This window comes from Mangifera indica, chromosome 4, assembly GCF_011075055.1.
Source record: "Mangifera indica cultivar Alphonso chromosome 4, CATAS_Mindica_2.1, whole genome shotgun sequence".
Classification (NCBI taxonomy): domain Eukaryota; kingdom Viridiplantae; phylum Streptophyta; class Magnoliopsida; order Sapindales; family Anacardiaceae; genus Mangifera; species Mangifera indica.
The window spans coordinates 12,599,063-12,623,285 of record NC_058140.1 but is presented as its reverse complement, the minus strand read 5'-3'; the positions used below and the strand labels follow the sequence as shown (position 1 = coordinate 12,623,285).

At 31.2% G+C, this 24,223-nt stretch overlaps 3 protein-coding genes across 4 annotated transcripts; all 3 read left to right on the top strand.

Annotated features, from left to right (window-relative positions):
- Positions 1-4,332: 4,332 nt before the first annotated feature.
- Positions 4,333-7,434, top strand: LOC123214797 (pentatricopeptide repeat-containing protein At4g33990). The gene is made up of 2 exons (XM_044634788.1): positions 4,333-4,462; positions 4,763-7,434. The coding sequence occupies exons 1-2, from the start codon at positions 4,455-4,457 to the stop codon at positions 7,215-7,217; spliced, it is 2,463 nt and encodes an 820-aa protein (XP_044490723.1). The 5' UTR covers positions 4,333-4,454; the 3' UTR covers positions 7,218-7,434.
- Positions 7,435-8,148: 714 nt separating this feature from the next.
- Positions 8,149-8,903, top strand: LOC123214798. The gene is made up of 2 exons (XM_044634789.1): positions 8,149-8,599; positions 8,682-8,903. The coding sequence occupies exons 1-2, from the start codon at positions 8,218-8,220 to the stop codon at positions 8,789-8,791; spliced, it is 492 nt and encodes a 163-aa protein (XP_044490724.1). The 5' UTR covers positions 8,149-8,217; the 3' UTR covers positions 8,792-8,903.
- Positions 8,904-17,523: 8,620 nt separating this feature from the next.
- LOC123212734 (cold-regulated protein 27-like) lies at positions 17,524-22,555 on the top strand. Of its 2 annotated transcripts, none has more exons than XM_044631905.1 (5): positions 17,524-17,801; positions 19,449-19,637; positions 19,742-20,036; positions 21,826-21,935; positions 22,092-22,555. In XM_044631905.1, the coding sequence occupies exons 1-5, from the start codon at positions 17,706-17,708 to the stop codon at positions 22,209-22,211; spliced, it is 810 nt and encodes a 269-aa protein (XP_044487840.1). In that variant the 5' UTR covers positions 17,524-17,705; the 3' UTR covers positions 22,212-22,555. The 2 variants fall into 2 exon arrangements, with proteins under 2 accessions (XP_044487840.1, XP_044487839.1); XM_044631904.1 differs by having other exon boundaries at positions 17,525-17,801; positions 19,446-19,637.
- Positions 22,556-24,223: the final 1,668 nt, after the last annotated feature.

Here is a 24,223-nt window from a genome sequence, read left to right as displayed (position 1 = left end):
CAAGTGTCTACTGAGATTCGACACTAGTCGCCATTTAAGTAGCTTGGCTTTTGAATTTCTTAATATTTTTTTTTAGGGCAAATTATTATTTCCAACCCAAGGTTTGATATAAATATAATAATTATTAAAAATTTAAAAATTCATCTGTCTATAAAATTTTACTATTATTATTAAGGGTAAAATTGTTATTTTTTAAAGTATTTTAAAAAACTAAAAATTATAATATTTTCACTCTTAAGTTTAAAAATATAACAAATTTTCTATCACCCAAGATTTGAAAAATCATTATTTTTTCTTAAGGTTTTTCCAACCACCATTGTTGATGGTTGAAGATAACGATGGCAGCATTCTCCTTCCCTCTCCGCTTCTCTCTCAATTATGCTTTATTTTCGAACGTCATCGATTGAGAAAACTAGTCAACAAAGACCGTTTGGTTTTTCCAAATGAAGACAATGATAATGCGCCATATTTGTCTAACACAAAAACATTTCATCTTTATCTGAAATAAAGATGAATCATGTTTTCGTCTGAAGATGAAGAAAGGTCTTTGTTGGTCGATTTTCTTTGTCGATAATGGCCGAAAATAGAGCAGGACTGAAAGAGAAGTTCGGAGGGAGGAAGAATATCGTCATCGCCATCTCCATCTCCAACTATCAACAGTAATAGCTGAAAGGGGGAAAAATTGATTTTTCAAACTTTGGTGTGGGTTGTTAATTTTTAAACTTAGGGGGGAAATGTAATAAATTTTTATTTTTTAACTATTTTGATGAATAACAATTTTATCCCTGACAATAACAGTGAAATTTAATAGACGGATAGGTTTCTAAATTTTTAATAATTAACGAGTGGGAAGTGAAGTTTGCATCAAACCTTAGGTAGGAAATAGTCATTTGGCCAAAGGTCTATTTCCTACCCAAAGCTCCATGCAAAAACAAACACAGACTCATGAAATTTCAAAAACTTAAATACTTAACTAAGGTTTAGTCTATTTTAGGGATGACAACGGGGAGGGTCGGGGAGAAGATATCAATCCCCGTCCCCGTTACGAGGATAACAAATAATTATCATCCTCTCCCCGCGAAGGAAAATCCCCTCCTTGTCCACGCGGGGAAAAATCCCCTCCCCATACTCATAAATATAAATTTAAATTATTTTCTATATTTCAATAAATAAAATAAATCATATTTTTCCAAAATATCATTTACTATAAGAGCTACAAAATATTCATGATTATTTTAGTTCAAATACAAAGTTTTCACAAAATTCAACAATATGTAATAATCAATCTCTTCATTAGTAGCTCTTTATATTGATATCATCATTAATTCTTCATGTTGATACAAAGCAACATTTTAAAAACTAACCTGCAATAATCAATTTTAAAAGTAAAATTAATTTAAAAGCAGCTTGCATAGGAAATACTAACGAATTTGTAATTAAAAATATTAAACTAATTAAAATATACTAGAAATTATTATATTAATATATTATATTTAGGGGGGGGGACGGGAGGGGCGGGGACATATGTATCCCTGTCCCAGGGGATTTTTTTCATCCCCATCCTCGTCATTTTTCCTGTTTTTATCGGGGAATCCCCCCCTCGTTAAAGTTGGAGAGGGTCGGGGCCCCTAAAGTCGGGCCCATATTCCCATCGCTAGTCTATTTGCACACACCCAATAATTTTCTGTTAGAGTTAAAGTTAAAATCATTATTTTATTAGTAATATTAAAATAAGTAAAATTATATCTCATTTTTCCTCCTTAATTTAGAAAACTAACAATTTTTCTTATAATTAAGTTTTAAAAAATTCACTTTTCGCCCTAAAGTTTAGAAAATAAATCCAGCCAACGACAACCACTCTCTCCAACATTTATCTCTCAACTCCCAATGGTTTTTTCTCCCAACGACTCTTTCTCTAGCCAACAAAACCTTCGTCTAGACAATATCTTTGTCATCAAAAAAAAAGTTTTATTGGTTGAATAAAGAGTTGTTTAGAGAGAAACATCAGAAAGAAATGTCACAATTCACTCTTTTTTTCCAAACCCTAAAAATTTATAATTATTTTTTAGGTTTTTAGAATTTTTATTTTTATTTTTTTTACCTGAAGTAATCCAAAATAATTATAAAAGCGGAATTACTTTAAAATAAAAGTTGTCCATCCACAATGAAAAGACCAAAATTTTATCACATGACGTGGCCCCAAATCGTAACATCACATCACTCTCCATCCATGCGTGGATTGTAAAATTGAGTTCCCAAAGTGAATGATTCCAAAGCCAAAAATTACGAAAACGACACCGTGGAAAAGCAACGCAAAGTGATAAGACGAGTTAAGCAGCACACATTTCCCTTTTTTCTCCTCATCGAACTCACATCACTCCATCAATTTCCATATTTTCTCAATTTTGTCTTCATTTAGGGAGGTCATCACGGGAAAACGACACAGTTTAGTGGTAGCTGATATGCATGTGTTCCATTTAACCGACCTACCGAAGCGTCTCGTGAGATTGATATCGTATTTTGTATATCTTTAATTCTTGTAAAATAAAAAAATTAAATAATTTCATTTCTTATACCTCGGATCAATGCTTTATTTGATTGGAGAATAATTTGTAAAAGAAAAAGAAATAGAAAATGGAGGATGGAATTTGGACGCAGATGCAGGAAGGACACACATTCTGCGTTAAAATTGACCAATCAAGTCAAGGATTTGCAATCTTTTTCTTTTTCCTGTCCTGACATTCTGGCACATAGTCGGGGTCCACGTGCCACGTGGAGGCGTTACTGGTTGTGGAGTGTGTGGGTCCAACTTCACGTTAAATCAGGTCGTTGAGATTGACAGTGGTGAGGTGTACGAAGGGTCATTCTGGTGAGGCGTTGTATGGGAATTGGTGTGTTTTGTCGTGAAGAGATAACGATTTCTGACATTATTCCCTCTCCACCAAGCCCATCCCATTAATACGTGTCATCTCGCCATTGCTTCCTCACCAAACTGTCATCCTTCGATTGTTGTTATTACTTTTATTTATATAAAAAATTTTAAGAAACTTAATAATTCATGAAGTCTCGAATGTGATTGTAATTTTAAAAACCTAGTAATACTTCATTAATATTATTATTTTTATCTCGTATAGAATTAATGAATTATTAAAAAATAATATTTTTTAAATTATTAAATTATATAATAATACATTATTTTTAATACATAAAATTATATATATTATTTATATATATAATATTATTTTAAAAATAAATTTCAAACTCATAAATTGGCATAACATACCAGTATGGTCCAATTAATTTGATTGAGTGCCACTATAAATTGTTAATTCAAAACAATATATTAATATTATTTAAATTATTACATTTTTGTATTTAGGGTTTATACCCAAAGGTAATGTGAAATATTTGATATGGTCGTCACATAGAAGAATAATTTTTCATTTTTTTGACAATAAATGTATTTTTAATTTAAAATCACATAATTTTATTGTTTAGGTTCGAGATTGTCAATATCACATAATTTTTTAAAATTTATATAGAAAAATATCAATTTATTACTTTTAAATTTATTTCCTCAATTTTTGAATATATCAGTTTAACCTTATAAATATAACTTTTTAGTTACCTTTTGACCCCGACATTCATCAAACATTCTTCAGACCCCTCATAATTTGCTTTTAGAATAGACTTGGATCATAAAAACGTCTACGAGCTCATCATGTAATTGTAAACAAGCACAAAAGGGGTCGAGTGACCTCTTATTCTTGAATATATCATACCGATAATTGAAAAACAATGTTATATACATTCAATTTCAAATATTATTAAATATTGTATTATTTATGATTCAAAATCAGTTAATCATGTAGCACATTAAAGCTTATTAGTTTTTAAACCACTAACGAACATATAGGCATAGTATTTACGCATCATCACCTCCTAATTTTAATATATAAATTAAGTAAAATCCCATACTATTATGCATAAGAAATTGAATAACAATAATATTATATGTACAATTTTATATACAAATAACGATATGTTACTATGTGATTAGATGTTGTTTTATTTTTAATTTTTAATTATCCAATCATGTGATGACATGTGTACAAAAATTATGTATATAATACTTCTCATTGAATAATAGTAATAATAAAACTTAAAATCAAAATACAATCAATGTTACTGCTTATAATCTTATTTCGTATACAGTATCATAATTTAAAAAATAAACAGTAGATAGGATTCCGTCATGAGCGGCCCAAAAATGAGCCCAAATTTTCAGCCCGTCTAACGTTTTCCTCGAAAACGTCCCCTGAAGCTCTCAAACTAAACCCTTGCTTGCGGTAAACCCTTGGCTCAATTTGAAGTCTAAACTGTCAAGCGAGCCATCTGCAAAGGCAATTCGATTTGTTTTTTTTTTTGATATAATCTCAGTGCAATCTACATGTATGATCAGGTACATCCATTTCTCTTTTCGTCTCTTGGATTTTCTTTGAGCCCTGTTTTGTCGATGGGAATTTGCAGTAAAATGAAAGAATTTTGGTTAATGCTTTGGCTTTTGGGATTTCATAAAGAAGGGAAGCCTCATTTCACTGAGAATAACTAATGGAGTTTGTGTATCAATTCATAACTGTTAAAGCAAAGAGATTTTCAAATAAGAAAGTTTTGACCTTGCAATTTGCAAACATTTCTTTATACATGTTAATAATAATCCTCCATGCACTTACTGTTAATTTGCTTTGTAATTTGTACTCAGATTGGCACCAATCTTCAAAGATGGGAGCTTTTCCAGATTCTTGCCATTATTTGAAGCTCGTTGCTCATTGTTTTCAGCAGCTGTAAATTCTCAGCTGCTTACATCAGATAGCATTAACAATGACAACAGAGAGATTGATTTTGGCTTTCTATTTGAATCGTGCTCCAAAGTGCACCTTCTTAAGTGTCTACATGCATTTCTTGTGGTGTCGGGGAAGATTCAAAACATCTTTTTCTCCACCAAGCTTGTCAATCAGTATGCCAACCTTGGTGATGTTTCATTCTCTCGCTACACTTTTGATCAGATTTCAAATAAGAATGTTTTTACATGGAATTCAATGGTTTCTGCTTATGTTCGTGGGGGCTATTTCTGCAAAGCTTTGGATTGTTTCTACCATTTTTTGCTGACCTCTGGTCTTCGACCTGATTTCTATACTTTTCCTCCCGTGCTGAAAGCCTGTGGAAATCTAGTTGAACTGAAGAAGATGCATTGCTCAGTTTTAAAGCTAGGTTTTGAACAGGATGTCTTTGTGGCTGCTTCCTTGTTACATATGTATGCCCGATTTGGCCTAGCAAATGTTGCGCGTAAATTATTTGATGATATGCCAGTCCGAGACAGGGGTTCTTGGAATGCAATGATTTCTAGTTATTGCCAAAGTGGGAATGCTACAGAAGCTCTAGACGTGTTGGGCAAAATGAGACTTGAAGGAGTTAAAATGGATGCAGTTACAATTGCAAGTATTCTTCCTGTTTGTGCACAATCAGGTGATATTATAACAGGGATGTTGATTCATTTGTATATTATAAAGCATGGGTTGGAATTTGATTTGTTTGTGTCCAATGCTTTGATCAACATGTATGCAAAATTCGGTATCTTGGAGCAGGCACTTAAAGTTTTTGACCAAATGGTAGTGAGAGATATTGTTTCATGGAACTCAATAATTTCTGCATATGAGCAAAATGACGATCCAATAACTGCCCATAGGTTCTTTGAGAAGATGCAAAGAGCTGGAATTCAGCCTGACTTGTTGACATTAGTGAGCTTGGCTTCCATTGTTGCTCAATTAAATGATCATAAGAATAGCTTGTCAATACATGGATTCATAGTGAGGAGAGGTTGGCTTATGGATGATGTAGTAATTGGAAATGCAATTGTTGATATGTATGCCAAGTTGGGTGTGATAGATTCTGCTTGTTCAGTTTTTGAAGGACTCCCTGTAAAAGATGTGATCTCGTGGAACACTTTGATCACTGGCTATGCTCAAAATGGTCTTGCAAGTGAGGCAATTGAAGTCTACCAGATGATGGAAGAGTGCAATGGGATAATCCCAAACCAAGGCACTTGGGTAACCCTTCTACCAGCTTATTCCCATATTGGAGCTGTGCGACAAGGGATGAAAGTTCATGGCAAGGTGATTAAGAATTGTCTATACTTGGATGTTTTCATTGGAACTTGCCTTATTGACATGTATGGAAAATGTGGGAGATTAGATGATGCTATGTCTTTATTCTATGAAATTCCAAGAGGGAGTCCAGTCCCCTGGAATGCCATTATATCCTGTCATGCAGTACATGGGCATGGTGAGAAAGCTCTAGATCTATTCAGAGTAATGCTGGATGAAGGAGTGAAACCAGATCATATCACATTTGTATCTTTGTTATCGGCATGTAGTCATTCAGGCTTGGTTAGTGAGGGCCAATCGTATTTCCGTATGATGAAGGAAGAATACGGGATCAAGCCTCATTTGAAGCATTATGGCTGCATGGTAGATTTGTTTGGCCGGTCTGGGCAATTAGAAATGGCATACGATTTTATAAAAAATATGCCTCTAAAACCTGATGCTTCCGTGTGGGGTGCTCTTCTTGGTGCTTGTCGAATACATGGAAACATTGAGTTGGGTGCATTTGCTTCACATTGTTTATTTGAAGTTGATTCAGAGAATGTCGGCTACTATGTTCTGTTGTCAAACATTTATGCAAATGTTGGGAAATGGGAAGGCGTTGATAAAGTGAGATCACTGGCTAGAGTCAGAGGACTGAAGAAGACACCTGGATGGACTTCAATAGAAGTGAACAGTAACATTGATGTCTTCTACACTGGGAATCAAACACATCCAAAATGTGAAGAAATATACAGCGAGTTGAGGAATTTAACTGCAAAAATGAAGAGCCTCGGTTACGTTCCAGACTACAGTTTTGTATTACAAGATGTTGAAGATGATGAGAAGGAGCACATCCTCACAAGTCACAGTGAGAGACTAGCAATTGCATTTGGAATCATTAGCACCCCTCCTAAAACTCCCATCCGAATTTTCAAGAACTTGCGTGTTTGCGGCGACTGTCACAATGCAACTAAATTCATATCACGTATTACTGAGAGAGAGATTATCGTAAGGGACTCAAACCGTTTCCATCACTTCAAAGAGGGAATCTGCTCTTGTGGAGACTATTGGTAACATAGATGGATGCCCAGGACAGCAAAGAGAATTCTATTCTCTTGTAACAGTCAACAATGTCAAGCATATTTTTTCAAAAAGGCAATTGGACTAGATCACAGAAAAGGTACAATGAAAGTTGTAAAGACTCATATTTCAGAAAGATAATGTGATTGAGCTGTGGTGTACCAAACAAAAGTTGACATATTTTCATATTGATCTGTTCTTATGGCACAAATCTATCACCTTGAATCTTAATTTTGCTGAGAAATTTAAGTGCTTCATTTTCTATGTAGCAAAACAGGGTGGCGGAACAGAATATAAATAGTGGTGGGCAGGTGCTTATCTGGAAAAAGAAGCGCCAACTCTTGACCCATCAAGAATAGATTGTGAAACACGTTAAACTTTTGACTCAATTTCTTCGTCCCCATTCTTTCTAATTTGCCAGCTTGTTTTCATGCACTTTTATTTGAATTTTCTTCAAAAATCATGCGCATTCTTTCTTTTGGGAAAAAAAACAAAAAACGTAAAAAAGGTGAATTAGATTACTTTGATTATATCATGTTACGTATCATATTATTTCATCATTAAATAATTATAAATCAAATCAATTATCAGATTACAAGGATCAGAGAATGCTAGGATTATCAATGTGTTTGTATGTGAAATGACTATATTACCTTATGTTAAAATTAAAATTGAATAACGGTTGTACCTATTTGCCTAATTTATAAATAAATATATTTTGAAATAAAATCGGGGTGATTGCCTGAGTGATTTTTGCCCGTATCAACAATAATAATTAGAATTAGAAAATTATTTAAAGCCAGCTTGCGCCTAACAAAATGACGTGGCAAAATATAATTTAAATCCCCAATGATTTAGCGGGTCTCACCTGTAGACCCACCAACTACCCGGGTCCACCTTTACCTCATATCTATATATATATAGAGAGAGAGAGAGAGAGAGCAAAGACACAATTTGAAATTACAGGACAGGAGCCTTGCAGTGGCGGCGAGCCATGTCGAAATTTAACGTGCCGCCACCACCTCCGCCACCTGTTCCAAGGCCGCTGTGCAAGCAGTGGTCGTGGTCTCCCGATGCGGAGCGAGACGAGGCGTGGCAGAGGCGGAAGGGGAATTATAAAAGAAATCGTCGTCTACAACGCAGCAAGAGCGTTACGAACGACGATTTGGAAGAGTTGCGAGGGTCTATCGAGTTAGGTTTCGGATTCGAACCTGATTCACCGGAACTGGATCCGAAATTATCGGACACTTTACCCGCTTTAGGGTTTTATTGTGCTGTGAATAAACAGTATAGTAGTAGACTGTCGAGGTCCTCGTCAACATCCTCCATTTTTTCTGATGGTGATGCCGGTAGCTCTAGTACCATTTTTGATGCAGGTAAGGGTTATTTTTGATAGTTTTGAAAGTAGTGGGCTACAATTGTAACACTCTAATGGTTGTGAATTATGTGAGTTGACAGGTGAAGATCCAGAAACGGTGAAAGTGAGATTGAGGCAGTGGGCGCAGGTCGTTGCTTGTTCCGTAATGCAATCCGCAGGAGACCGAGAACACGACGTCGTTTCTTCGTAAAAAATTTACACATTTTTGTGCTAAGTTTCATTATATGGTGATGTTAATGTATTATTGATTTTCCATCGTTGGGTACATACAAATTGATATAGAAGCAACTATTCAAATTTTATTGCCCAGCCCAATTTTTATTATGATTTCTTCTAGTCAATATTTTGGTAAAACAAGAAGTTAATGGTTGATTCAATTTTCATTTGAACAAGAATTCGAAGAGAGTTGAAGGATGATTCAAGGTATTATTAAAAAAATTTACCTAAAAGTTTCCTCTCCATTTGATGTTTCAATAATGCATTTGTTTGGGGTGTCACAATATCATTTCATGGGCTGTGCAAATTGTGTTTGTGCGTTCCTTTCCCATCTAATCCCATCCCAAATCTCAACCTCCAACAATTTGGTGCACATATGACCTTTCAATAATCAATAGTTTCATATATGCATAATGATGCGGGATACTTTTATTAGATGATCATATGTGTGTCGAGTAAAGGTGGATATGAGCTGACTTGACTCGAATATTAGCTCTGTTTAATTGAGCTCAAATAAATAGAGCTTGAGTTATGGTTCTGAGTTTTGTATGTGTAATTAAGATAAACTTTAGTTGGCCTTTGATCGACTCAATTAAGCTTATAATGGTTGAAAATTACGATTTTTCGATTACATTAGATTTCAAATTTGAGCATTTTATCAATTTTTAATTAGTTGTACAATTACCCTAAAAGATAGTAATAGAAGACTCTTTGTTGTCATCAAAACTATTCGTTTACATATATTTCTCTCTTAATCGTTAGTTGTCGGTCAATTATATATGTAGAGTGAAGAAACACTCTTTCTCACTACCAAGATTTTGATTATTAATTTCTCTTTCTCTACCATCGTTATGGTATTTGAATTGATAATTTTCAGTACCACCTAAAAAATTGGGTTGAAATGGAATTTTTTGATACAAAATAGGTGGGGTTTTGTTTAGATCAACCAAAAACACAATTTAAATAGACTCAAAATTAGTTCAAACTGAGTTCAGAGTTTAAACGTTTACCTCAAGTACTAAGTTCAAATGGAATATATATTTATAGAATGAAAATGACTAAGAAAAGAAATGTACAGGACACATTGTCTCATACCTAGTAATTATTACTTATTTCTTTTCTTATTTATATTACAAGTAACGCATAGAAATGTCAGTTGCAGAGTGACGAGACTGTTGAACTGAGGCAGTGAGGGCATAGCAGTCATGACATCCATGATGTTGATGCTTTAAGTTATTATTTATGATTTGGCTTATGCATTTGTGGATTTTACATACTATACATTTATGTTATCGAGTTTGAGGACATTTTTGGTACTTCTGTTTAAGGGATATTTTAATAATTTTATGAAGTATTATAATTTCTACTCATTTTAATAAGTGTTTCATGTGTAAACAGTCAGGTTATTAAAATGAGCAAAAAATTATAATACTTCGTAAAATTATCAAAATATCTTTTATAAATAGCACTCGAGGGCCTTATTTTTTGAAGAAGCACATAATTTAGCTAATTTTCTAATGACACGATTAGTTGGTTATTAAGATTCAATGTCAAGCCAACTTCACTTTAAGAATGTGGAAGGAAAAGACCAAGTTCTAACTGATTCACCAAAGGAAGAGGCAGGTTGGGACAGAAGAACAAATGGGATTTTCCAAACTCTTTGTGCTGAAGAAATGAAACAATGCAGATGGGTCTCGAAGGAATTTTACAGGTGTTGGAAGATTAAACAAAATAACCAAGTTTGAGGGTGTTACCAGTAAAACTTACGATCAACTTCAGTTCAAGATTCACTTGGATCAACTCAAGAAGGAGTTTAAGAATTTCAATTACTTGAGAACCAAAAAAACTGAAGCATAATGGAATCGGGAAATCCTTTTTTCAACAGTTGCTGCCACGGAAGAATTTGCTTGGGTTAATAGCTCATGTAGTTTGCCTCTGCACATGCAAGAAATGGGAGATACTAATGAAAATGAGGAAGATGATGAGACTGAATATGAGGAATACTCCACCATGAATACAACAACATTTGTAAAAATTTAATATGACATGAGACTAAAAGAAAAAGAGTTAGCTCAAAAATCAATCTTAAGTACGGTTAAAAAAAGATATAGTACAAATGTTATAGAAAATAATGGACTTGAACTAAAATAAGATCAGGTATTAGTATTGTAAAATTGCATTAAGTTATTGAAAGGTCTCTTTGAACATGTTCATTGTAGTCTATTGTTTATATTTACTACAAAGGCTTCATTGGTCCACATTTAAGGGGAGTTACTGTTGCACTGGAAGAAGATGATCTTCAGTTGACATAGCTTAAGGAGCTATAGAAAGGGAAACAAGGACAACTTTCATCCGTTAGTTTTAGGAAATTTCATTTATAATATGTTTTAATTTGAAAATCAATAAAATTATGTTTACACAATTATATGTATAATTATCTAATAAAATGATTTTAAATTAAAGATAAAATAATATTTAATTTATAATGATACTAATAAATTTATATTTATTTATATACTTAAACTAAATTAACATAATATTACTAAATTAACATAATGTTGTAAAATTGTATAAACGAGTTCAAAATGTGACTTTTTTTCAATATTCCAAATATATAAGTAAACTTATGTTAGGGTTAAAAGGTTGAGCCTATAAATTACAAAGAAATATAGATATGCTCATGTGGTAAGGAAAATATAAGGGATTTGACCTGGCCAATATAATAAAATCACACGAATTTAGCAATTGTGGTTGCATATTTTCCCTCCAACATCTAAAAAGGCTGTAAAAGAATTTGTTCTCTTTCTCATTTTCTCTCAATCCAAACAATCATTTTTCACCCATAAAAAGAAAAAAATTATTATGTCACTAAATAAGCTCTCGATTGCTCCATCGAGGCTTCGAGAGATCGTTTGGGCCTTAATCACACATGGCCCATGTAGATCCAAACAGTAACGTGCTTCATGTTTTCAATTCCCCCAACCAACGCCACGACTTTTCTTCTATTTTTCACTTTCAAATTCAACACTGAAACAAAACGTGTGGTAAAAAAAAATTAAAGCACATGAAAGATGTGACAACTGCTTTCAACATGTGATTAATTTTAGCATATGAACAACGTGGCTTCAGCACATGCATTTACCCATCATTTTTATAAGGTATTGGCAATGGCACGTTACAGGTGCTGTGACATCTAATGTGGCACCATTGGATTCATTATTAAGTCACAAAAATTAACAATTTGTTGTGGCTCACATTTTCTTGCCATCATTCCCATATAAAGATTAGTGTTTTATCAAATTTTCACTTATTAATAATAAAATAATAATAATAATAAAATAATGATTTTATCGTTGTCTTTAATTGAAAATTCTAACAGAAATTAACTTATAAATAGATATTTTAAATTTTAAATTATTATAAATATATTTTCAAAATTAAATTAAAACTTTTATGAAAAATAGACCTTCAACCAATAAATAATTATAAACTTTCACAATATCACAAAAAAATAATAAGTGGACTCAAAGGCCTATATAAAAAGGAATAAAAGATTTAAAGCCCACAATCCATAAAAACACATGCCATATCTTGACTTGATTACAAAGAAGAAACAGGAAGGGATCTCTATAGATGCTGCTTGATGCCTTTCGTCTTAACAATAGCATGTGACAGTCACGTGCAAACTTATTAACACGCCAGGTCACCACTTTCTTTTGTGTCCATCTCTTATGCCTCTACAATTGCTAGATTTAGGCAAAGTTGTTTCATACTTGAATGAAAGTGTGGGTGAGTCCTTCTCAAGTTTGAAAGTGTCACCATAACATGTTAGATTTTGAGAATTTTAAAACCCCAGATGCACTTTTTTTCTAGACACTTCTACTTTATTATTACTTTAAAGTTACGTTTACACAATTAGTTACATAAATAATATATTATTATATTATATTATTTTTAATTTAAAATAATTCAATCAGAAAATAATATACTATTTATATATAATAAAAAATACGCGCTCGTAACATTTATTTTATTCTTACCAAAAATATACTTTATAAAATAGTGATGCTACGATTTGGATTTTGGGTCCATTTCTGTTAGTTGGTATTAGAGTTTATGAAAGTAGGATACATCAAACTGCAACTTTTATGAAATTATGTTAGTTGTGAAATAATAATTTCAGATCTATGAAAACTTTTTCAATATGATAAAACTATGTGTATTTATTTTAAGTAAATAAATATATATATTCGATATATATTATCATACGATTGAGTGATTTTGAATTAATGATAAAATATTATCTAATCCTGTAATGACATATATAAGTGTGTATATATTTTATATATTTAAAGTGAAACATAGTATTATTCATTTCAAAATGGGGTCTAATACAAAGTCAAATTTAAAATATGGTCTAAACATAGTGGCCAAGTTTTAGTAATGTAAATAACTTAAAAAAGAGCTTATATTATACGCAAATAATAATATTTTAAGCCATTTAAGTGGAGTCAACTTCGAAGAAAATTTAACTCAAGTTTATCTTAAATTTAGAGGTTAATTCGAGTTTAAACTTGGTGAAGAATATTATTGGAGAAGATTACAAAGATTCGTTGGAGAAAAAAATAAAAAGAAATCCTCGAAGAAAAAAAAATAAAAAAAAGAAGAAAAGTCTTTGAATAATTATGACTTTAATGCAACGATATTGATTAAATCTCAAATATAAAATATATATTCAAATATGAATAGCTTCAATTCTAATATATCTCTATCTATAAGGGTCTTTTAAAATATAGTGAAATGATTTTAAAAATTTTTAAAAGCTTTTATATATATATATATATATATATATTGTTAGCAGGTAAATGCAAACAAGCAAACTCCTACAATGCAGGAATCTCAATTTAGACCTCAAAGTTATATTTAAATCATATTAAGGCCAAAAGACTTGTTTCCACCCAAGGTTTGATGTAATTTCAAACTTTCACCTATTAATTTTTAAAAACTCAAAATTTTATTTATGAGTCAAATTTAGTTAAAATTTTTAATCAGATATAATGGTAAAATAATCATTTTAATAATAATATTTACAAAAATATAATTTATTATATTTCCTATTAGTTGTAAATTTAAAGTTTTTAAAAACTAATAATAAAAATATAAAGTTTTTAAGTTTTGAAAAATCACATTTTTTCCCTTTTTAAAATCTAAAGGTTTTTTTTTTCCTATCTCTCCAGCCACTATCTTCAACGCTGGCAACCTTTTCTTTCCATTTTAAAATATTGTTGATGTCGATTGTCATATTTTCCCACTCTAAATCACTATTTAAAGATTCGTTTGGATGAGAATAAATTCAAATAATTCGTTGAATCCAAACAAAAATAGTCTAAACGATGCGTCTCGTGGCCAACGAGGTGAAGAGACTTGTCATTCAAATGATTTTTGTTTGGATTCAATGAATCCAGATGAATCGTTTAGACAACTATTTAGGGTGAAAAAATGTGACAACTAGTATCAGTGACAGTTTATGATGGAAAGAGAAGGTCAACAATGTCAGAGATGGTGGTCAGGCAGGTGAAAAGAAAAAACTCTAAGTTTTTTTTTTTGAAGAAAATATGACTTTTCAAAACTGAAAATTAGTATAAATAAATAATTATTATATTTAATTAGAGATATTAACATATTATTTCACTTAAATATAACAAAAATTACTGAGTGTAATTATTCTAAAATATTATTTATTTTACTTGTTATAATATTAAAAATAAGGGTATTGTTGTTCTAAAAAATTATTAAGATAAAATTACAACAAAATCAAGATTACCTTAATAATTTTTTAATACTTAGTATAGAGACGATAATTAGATTATCGAAATCTTTTATTATTTAACAAATAAAACAAACAATAAATTATCAAAATAATTTTTAATGACTTTGAACCAAAACCGACGTAACACATTATTTTTTAATGACTTTAATATCTAACCTTTCAACAAAACTCTTCCGCTTAACTATACACTTTTGGTGAATGATATATTTTTTGAGTGAAAATTTGGCAAATTGTTGATGGAAAAGTGATAAGAACAATTTAAGATGCCTTTTTTTTTGGGTATAAAATTGTAGATTTGACATGAAAATGAAAAAAAAAAAATCTTGCAAGCGTATTCATGCTTATCGGTATTGCTACAAACGAGTTATATGAGCTTGATTTGATTGATATCGAATTATGCTTGATCTTACTGTTGCTTGGTTTGATAAACGAGTTATATATATATATAATTTTATTGCTCTCAAAATATCCTTTAATTAACTTTTTTTTTTTCACATTTTAAATGTCAACTTTAAGAAATATCTTAATTTCTAGGTCATAAGACTTATTCACACCCAAGGTTTGGTGTAAACCCAACTCCTATCTATTAACTTTTAAAAATTCAAATATCTACAATTTTGTTAAAATTTTTAATTAAAATTAAGGACAAAATTATCATTTATCAAAAAATATTTAACAATCTAAATTTTTATATCATTTTCACCTCTTAGCTCTAAAAAAATAATAGTTTACCGCCAAAACCTAAAATTTGAAAAGTTACTATTTTCCCTTTGAAACCCTGAACTCAAAAACCAACTCATTTTCCGATGACAAAATCCACTCCAGTTGGAAGCCCTGCCATCTTCTTTTTCCCACTTGACCCACGAAGATTGACGACCACTTTCGTTAGACAAAGACGATTGTTGTCTTCGTCTCTTCAAGTCAGACGAAGATAATTTGTCTTTGCCTAGTAGAAGATCAGTGTTGAGAGAATCCTTTTCGTTCAATCTTATATCAAAACTTCCGAAATCTAGAGTTGATTCACAAAGGAAAAGCATACGGAAGATGAAATCCAGAGTCAATTCACAGAGGAGATTTACTAAGATTTGGTTGGTTCTTTTGCTATCGGGAGTGACAAAAAACACTGGAGAAAAGTCGTTGATCAACTAGCACTTGGCCAGAGTAGATTTTGTCATCACAAAATGGGTTAGTTTTTGAGTTTAAGGTTTCGGGGGGAAATGATAATTTTTTAAAACTTCGGTTTTGAGAGAAATTGTTAGTTTTTAAAACTAAGAAGTGAAGATAAGATCAAATTTTACTTTAATAAATTTTTTTGTTAAATGATAATTTTACTTTTAATTCTAATTAAAAATTTTAATAAAAAAAAATTTAAAATTTTAAAAATTAGCTTCTGAGAATTTGAGTTTACAACAAATCTTGGGTGGAAATAAGTCTTTTGGCCTAATTTCTAGAGAAAAGTTGACTGGACAAAAGCACCCGGCTGAAGATCTTCATCAATAAAGTTGTTTGTCTAATATTTTATATGGGGTCGTTGGACATTTAATGTGAGTTTGTAATGTTTATAATGATTTTCAAAAAAAATATTTCACGACTAATTATTTTATAAAAAAAAATAAAAGTATTAGCTAGATATTTTTATTTGATAATATATTATTATATAATTAAATATTTTTATTTTTTATTTTTAATTATATAATAATTTATTATTATTTATATATAAATTTATACATATAATTTTATTATATTATTAATCCAGGCATAATTCCTTAATTTATCCTAACTGTTTATTAGATTTAAGTTTTGTTTTTTTCTAATACAAATTTAAGGTTTCTTATTTAAATGGACGAGAGTATATTTAGTAAATTTATTATTATTTATAAATATATTTTAAAATATGATAATAAAAATTAATCTTAAATTAATAATAATAAAATTATATATATAAATAATAAATAAAAATTTATATATAAATAATAATTATGATTATATAATTAATTTTTCATGAATTTGTATTTATTTTAATATTACTAAAATAAGATGGTGCGGAGTTCTAAACCCATCCCCTCCGTCCACCTGCCCGAAAACCCCGATTACGAACTCCACGTCCTGCCAGAGCGCGTGAGAGGGGAGCGGTGAGTCTAGGTCCACGGAATATCCCAATCCATTTCGCGAGCTTTTGCTGCCGTGTTTATTTAAAAATAGTTAACAACAAAAACTCTAAGGGGACGTTTGGTTTGAGTAATGTTTGATTACTAAAATAGAAAGATTATCTTAAAGATAGATTACTTAAAAGATTACTAGGTATAAATGATTATTATGTTTGATAAAATTTGATAAGTATAAATAATTATTGTATTTGGTTAAAGATAATAAAAGATTACTAATAAATTATTTTACTTAAATGCCCTTGAATATAATTATTTTTAAATATTTTTTATATTATTTGTCATATTAATTAAAAATAAATTTATTTTTATCTCAAAAAATTAATAAATAATAATTTTTCTTTAATAAACTCAAGATTACCTAAGTAATCTTTAAATACCTAAGGTGAAGGTGGTAATCAGATTATCACTTATATTATCTGTCACATCAGCATTGATAATAGAAGATTACTGTAATCTTTTATTACAGATAAACTAAACAAAAAAATAAAAGATAAATTACTAAGTTAACATTAAACTCTCAACCAAACGCACCCTATATTATTAAATAAATAATAATTTATAGTCAACAAATATCATATATTCCTGCCAAAAATATCTGGCTCACATTACCCCGAGATATTATTAGCCCGCTGCTTACGTGGCGTCCCGCTGATCTAATTGACACGTGTAAAAGCGTCGCCATGTGGAGCTTTTATTGGCCCCAATCCCACGCTTCACCGTCTCGCTCTCGCAATTTCTTCTCAATTATCGGATCGATTTTTTTCCCTTCTTCTCTTCTTTAATCAAAATAACGTTTTTCACATTATTTTACTCTTCTCTGGTCGGAGCAAGAACTAGAACGCTTCATCGAAGTTGAAACGGCGAGTGTACCTTTTCCGGATCTCGCCGCTATGGAAGATGGCTGTCGGAGTGAGTTGACTCGGTCTAACTCTGACTCGTCTGACATAACTGTTGAGAGCTCGTACCAGTATCCAAGTAAAATACTGGTAATTTATGCACTTTCAATTACTTTATTTTTAATCTTTGTTTCTTTTTCTGATTGTTTTCTGTATTCGCGGTTATTTATGCTGCTTGTAAAGATATATTTTTTTTTGGTTTTTTATAATTTTATGTTAATTTTGTGGTTGAATTTTGGTTAGAGAATTATAAACGTAAAAATTCTAGTTGACTTCCCATGGAGATGATAAATGAACTTAATAAGATCTGGAATTGTTTTAGAAGATGGAAAAACTAAGACACATGTGCTAACAGTTTCTGTGTTTCCATGGTTACGATTAGAGAATTTGTATGGTTGTAATCATCACAAATATTGCTATCAGAATACCATTTTTAGAACCGATGTTAATGTGTTATAGATGCTATTAGTTTTTTCTTTGTAAAAGTATAGAATTTTGTTTCATCTTTATTTTCAATTTCACTAAGCAAGCTATAGGATTTCTATGTTATTATTTTTTTTTTTCAAATGTATCTTTTTTATTCTAGTTTGATCTTTCATTCGTTATCATGTAAGTGGTGTTCTAGTGCTTTTTAAGGAAATTTTTCTTGATGCAGTTTCAAAGAAGCTTCAATTAAGCAAAAAGTGATCAGTGTTGCAACTCTTTTGTCCTTAATGCGGGTGTTGGAAAATTGATAATATGGACATAAAGTGGCTTTCTTTTCCCTTTTGCATGTTCTTTCCTATTAGCTTTTTTAGGTATAAAAATTTTATATCTATGTATTTCAAAAAATCTGTTAGATCTTCAAATTTGTATGTTTTCCACTTTATTTAGGCTGGATGTACCTACTATGAACCTGGTTGGTGTCAGTTTAATTGATTCTTGAAAATTGGTAGCTACAGATTGAGTTAGCACTTTGAAATGGTTCCCCTTTTTCAAGGTAAAATCATGTCTGGTAGTTACATCATATATATCTTGGCATTTCCCTGGAGGAGACACTAATTAATTCTTGCAAGGTCTGACAAGAATGGACAAATAACTAACTTTGAAGCTATTTGCCTGTTTGTGTATTGTCCACATACATGTTCATACTCAATTTTGTCTGTTTCTTGCTGATTGTAAGAACATTTAATAGATAAATAGATATTTATCCTTATGTTTAAAGGTCTTTTTTAGTGTCATGTTTTGAGAATGTGGAATTGCTTCTTCTTGATAACCGTTAAGCCCATTTATTTAATCTGCTTGCACTGTGGCACTGGAGGTAATTTGTTTTAAAATTATAGTCAGAGTTCTTATCTAGGAATATAGGCTGTTAATAAAATCCTCAATAAATGCCTTCTTAACTTTGTCTCTTAAACCAGTTTATTTCCCTTTTATAATGCTAACTCTACTGTTCAATTCATCATGTTGGTTTTAGTGTTCTGCAAGCTATATGTCTTTATGAATCCATTTTGATCTTGTACCATAAACGTTGGGTCTGCATATCTCCTTGAAACCTTATCATCATGCTATTGATCATTAGTAAATGTTAGTCAAATAGGAAAACAGAGTATGATATAACAGCAATGTGCAACTACTGAAAGTTTTTGCTGTTGGATCTAAATATATGATGCCCTGTAGTGCACTATTGTCTCTACCTGGTGTTAATAAGTGTCTCACTTGACTTCTATTGTTCTCATCTTGGTACTTCTCTAGCAGGGCCAATCTGCAGAGTGGACAAATGAGAAACACGATGCCTATCTTGGGTATTTAGAAGCATCTTTTGTTCAGCAATTGCATGAGCTGCATTGCTCCACTGGGTTGCAAGGGCAGCGATCACAAGAAAAAACACGAGGGCCATATATATCCCAAGCAATATCAGCCCACAGACGTTTTACACCTCACCAGGTTTGGGACTTCAATCTGCTGGGCATCTTCATTTTATATCTTGTTTTGTCTCAGCTTATTCATTATTCTGCTCACTTAAAAAGACTATTTTTTTTTTTTTTCAGTTGATGGTTTTGCCAGATGGCAGCTGGCAGAAGATTAAGCTTACAGGGAAAGAATCTATGTTTGAGAGCACAGCTGATTCCCATGGTACACTGGAAAGTCCATGGATACATCGTTTTACATCTGTGGGTCAACTCCAGACCGCAACAACTTTTGATCCCCAGGACCGCAGTGTGCTTTGTGAGGAGGGATTCTTTTTGAGAAAGAATGTAACTTTCTCTGTTGAATCAGCTGGAAGTTCAGGGCAGCACGAAGACTATCACTTATGCCATCAGAATTCAGCTGGCAGTACTACGGGTAAATTTGACTAACTTTGAATCCAGTGGAAGGTTTTCCCTTTTAGAATGTATGCTCTAGTGTCTTCTATTAGTAATAATCCTCACATTCTCTTAGTCCTCATAAGTTCCTATTGGACAAACTATCATTTTCATATAATCTTTCAATGCTGGTAGCGAGGACAATTTTTGTGCAACTGGAAGATTTCATGAATGATAACTAGTTCTTAACTTTTATTCTTTTATCCCATCCTTTTGGTCTGGATAGAGATCTTTGATTAGGGTTTTTTTGGTAATTGGCCAAACTATTAGTGCCAATTTGCCAGCTGTTGAAATAAGTAAGCAATTTTCATTCCATCTGGACATTTATATGAATGATAACTTGGTTCTTCTATTCTCTTTTTTTGTTCTAGAGATAGAGAGATATTCAATTGTTTGTTGTGGTTTTTCAGGATGATTGGCTAAATAAAGAGTGACAATGTGCTGGCTGTTGTAATAAGAAGCATTTTTTTGTTTCAACTGGGGATAGTTATGTGAATGATAACTAAGTTGGTCTCTCCTTTTGAGCCAAAGGAGAGAAATTCATTTATTTGTTGTATTTTTTAGGATGATTGGCTAATAAAGAGTGCCAATTTTCCCAGGTGTTGTACTGATCTTGTATTTACATCTGCCAAATGTGATTGGGAGATTTATAACTTGAGTGCAAAGTTTAGCTCAACCTAAAAACATAAGACTATCAGAGTAATGAATCACAAGTCATTGGAAGCTTGTAAAAAAACATTATTCTTCATGTGCTGAACAATGAATTTGTCCTCGTTATAGTAGAGATATTTCTAATTTGGATGAAATATGAGATCACAAGGATAATTGAAAGCTCGTAGAAAGCACTGTTCTTCGTATGTTGAACTATGAATTTCTCCTTTCAATGGTAGAAAGAATTCCTGTTTGCCCATTAAGCAGTAATGCTATCTGTTGTTATGTAGGGAGCAATCAAGCATGAGTATGAGTTCTTAGGATGATCAAGTTTTTCTTCTTTTTAATGTATTTTATGCTGATAATTCTTAGTTTCTGATTTTTTTAATTTACTGATTTGCAATGAAGTAAATGAAGCTGCACACTGTAGTCAGATTTCTTTCCTTATTCTGGAATTGATAATCTATGAATTGTTATATGTTGTGTGTGCCTGTATTCCTATTCTTTAAGCTGCAATGATTTAATTAAACTTTTACAGATATCTTATGGTCCAGAAGATTAAGTCTAATTTAGCCAAGTTTTGATTTAGAGCAGCATCAACCACTTCTTTGACTCGACCATGTTGTCAATGGTCAAAGGCCTATGACATAATCATAAATATGCCAGCTTTTTAGTGAACCATGTTGCTACTTCAAAATTTTCAAAATTTGAAATTATTTATTATATGTAGCTATGACAATTAGGCAGGTCCCAAGTTTGATGCCTTGGGTGGGATTAATGCTGATAATTGTTATATTGCAAAATAAATAGAAACTTTGGTTTTAAGAGAATGAGAAAATTTCACCAGCAACATTAAAAACTTTATTGGGGTAATGTTCAACTGCAAATATATGGGTTTTCTTTTCAATGTCTTATAAGGGGCCTTACTTTAGAGAACTATTTGAAGGGGCATAACTCCTAAGGAATCCCCATTTGGGAACCTAGTATGAAGTATGAACCAAGTTCTGACGGAACTTTCTGATTGAGAGTTTTGATGTTATGCATCTTGAGTTATTTGATTGCTTTTGCTTAAGACTAGAATTTGTGACTACTGCATATCTTTGTTTTCCATTTTTCAGAGCTCTCAGATCAGAATTTTATTGATGAAAACCGAGGACAGAGTACAAGTTGTGGACCCGTGACAAAAAGGTTGAAGACTGCTGCCTTTCATGATAAAAAAGATGATCAGGTGAATTTTAGGATAAACATCGTATTTATCTTTTGGTTTCAAAATTTCCCTCAGATTTAAAATCACTCGATTATCTTTCTTTAGTTTCACTTTTATTTGTTAGTAGATCATTCAGGTTCTGCCATTAAAAAAAGCTTCATATACCTCATGTTTCAGGTGTTTGGTCGTACTTCCTCAGAGAGAGAAGAACAAAAACATCATGAATTGCTGTTAGAAAGTTCTGAGAGGTTTATTTGCCCAAGATCCAGTACATATTCCTTATTAAGAGGAAGCTGAGTTGTGACTTCTGGGCGCCTTCAATACGCCCAGAGTCTCCAGGTTCCTAGCTGAAGAAGCATAAGAAGAATAATAGTAGTAATTTTTTGAGGATGGCTTTTGCTGAGAACTAAATGATGATTTTGACATATATTAGGTGAGAAGCATCTATTAAGAACTTACATGTTTAGGTAAAATATGCAGTAGTTGCAATTGATGGATGAGCAAGTGTTTTGTGATATGAGTATACTATACTGCTTTATAATGATGTCTTTGTATTTGTATCGGTATTTTGTAAATACAGTGGCATTGTATATACAAGTTATGGAATGTATCATACATGTAGAAGATGATTTTACGCCATATCGATAATTAGGTATCAGCCATGTTGTTTTCAGCATCTTTTTGTGTCATCTATCAGAGTTCTCAACTGAATTAGTATTACTATCATTTTAATTTGTATCTCATTCATTAGCTTTTTGATTGCATATGTTTCTCTTGTTGATGTAGGCGTTTCGCCATCATCTTTTTCTATTGATTACAAGATGAAATGCATGGTGATCTAAGGTCAACAATCTTTTCTTGTACTGAAGATTATTTCTTTTTTCCCCAAGAAGATATGTTAAGCTGAAACATCAACAGATTATACTGATTAGATTTAAAAAGGTGTTGTGCAGGCAAATTCATTATTTAAATGAGTTGGGGTAGGGATGACAATGGGGGTGGTGTAGGGCCAGATATCACATTTCTCATCCCTGTTTCTGATATGGGGATGGTAATGATTTTCCGTCACCTTCTCATTCCCTCTCTGGTCTTATACTTATAAAAAAAAATATATATTTTTCTTGTAATTTTTATACACAACATAAATATATTAAATAATAAATTTAACTAAAATTAAAATCAATATATTTTAAATGTCACAAATAATATATGTTAACCATTTTAATATAAATAACAAAAAAAATAAATAAATATGAAAAATATAAATAATTTAAAACTATAAGAACGTGATAATATTTTAAATAAAAATATTAATATAAATAAGTGAGAATGAAAATGAGAATAGGGATGAAACAGGGTAAAGAGAACAAATATATATTTCCCTCTCTTATTATAAGAATATTTGCCATTCTTGTCTCTATTCTCCTCACCATTTTTATTAAAAAATTTCTTTTTTATTAAAATTAGAAAGAATTAAAACTTTAAATTCGAATTAAAATTGTCACCTCCTCCTGAGTTGGGGCGGTGGAACTTATTTTCCAATAAATTCACACATCAAAATCAACAAATCTGATTGCCTGCAATGCTAATTGTTCACCAGCTCCACACACTCCTTTTAATAAAAAATAATTTATGCCCTTTCTCTGTATCAATTTTATTTATAAATTCATATTCTATTATTATCTTTTAATTTTTTATTGCTTCTTTCTTAACGGAAAGCTCTGTATCTTTTTGAGTTGGGACTTTCCAACAAAATATATAATAAAATTAAATTCTTATGTAAATCCAATCAATCTAACCTAACATTTAAAATCTGTCAATAATGTTAAAGTGGTTAATAGGGTCCCTTTGCTAGATTAATTTAATGATATTATTGATAAATCTGAATGTTAAATTGATGTCATTGTATTTTCCAAACCCATCAGGCCTCATTAAAGAGGCAAAACACACAATAAAAAACTCTATATAGTATTCATTTTATGTTACAATAAAAAAATAATATTATATGTGTTCTTTTTGGATACATAAATAAATATATATTTATGTGTATTATTATATAATTAAGTATTATTTAATTTTTAATTTAAAATTACTCAATCATATAATGACATACATCAAATATATACTTATTTGTATACTCATAGTAAAATCCTAAAAACTTATCCTCTAACTTTAAAAAACTTAAATACTCACCTATGAGACAAGTTTTATTAAAAATCTTAATTAAAGTTAAAGGTAGAACCGTTATTCAATTAAAAAAATTCAAGTTTTATCATTTTTTCTCCTCAATTTTAAAAAATTGCAATTTT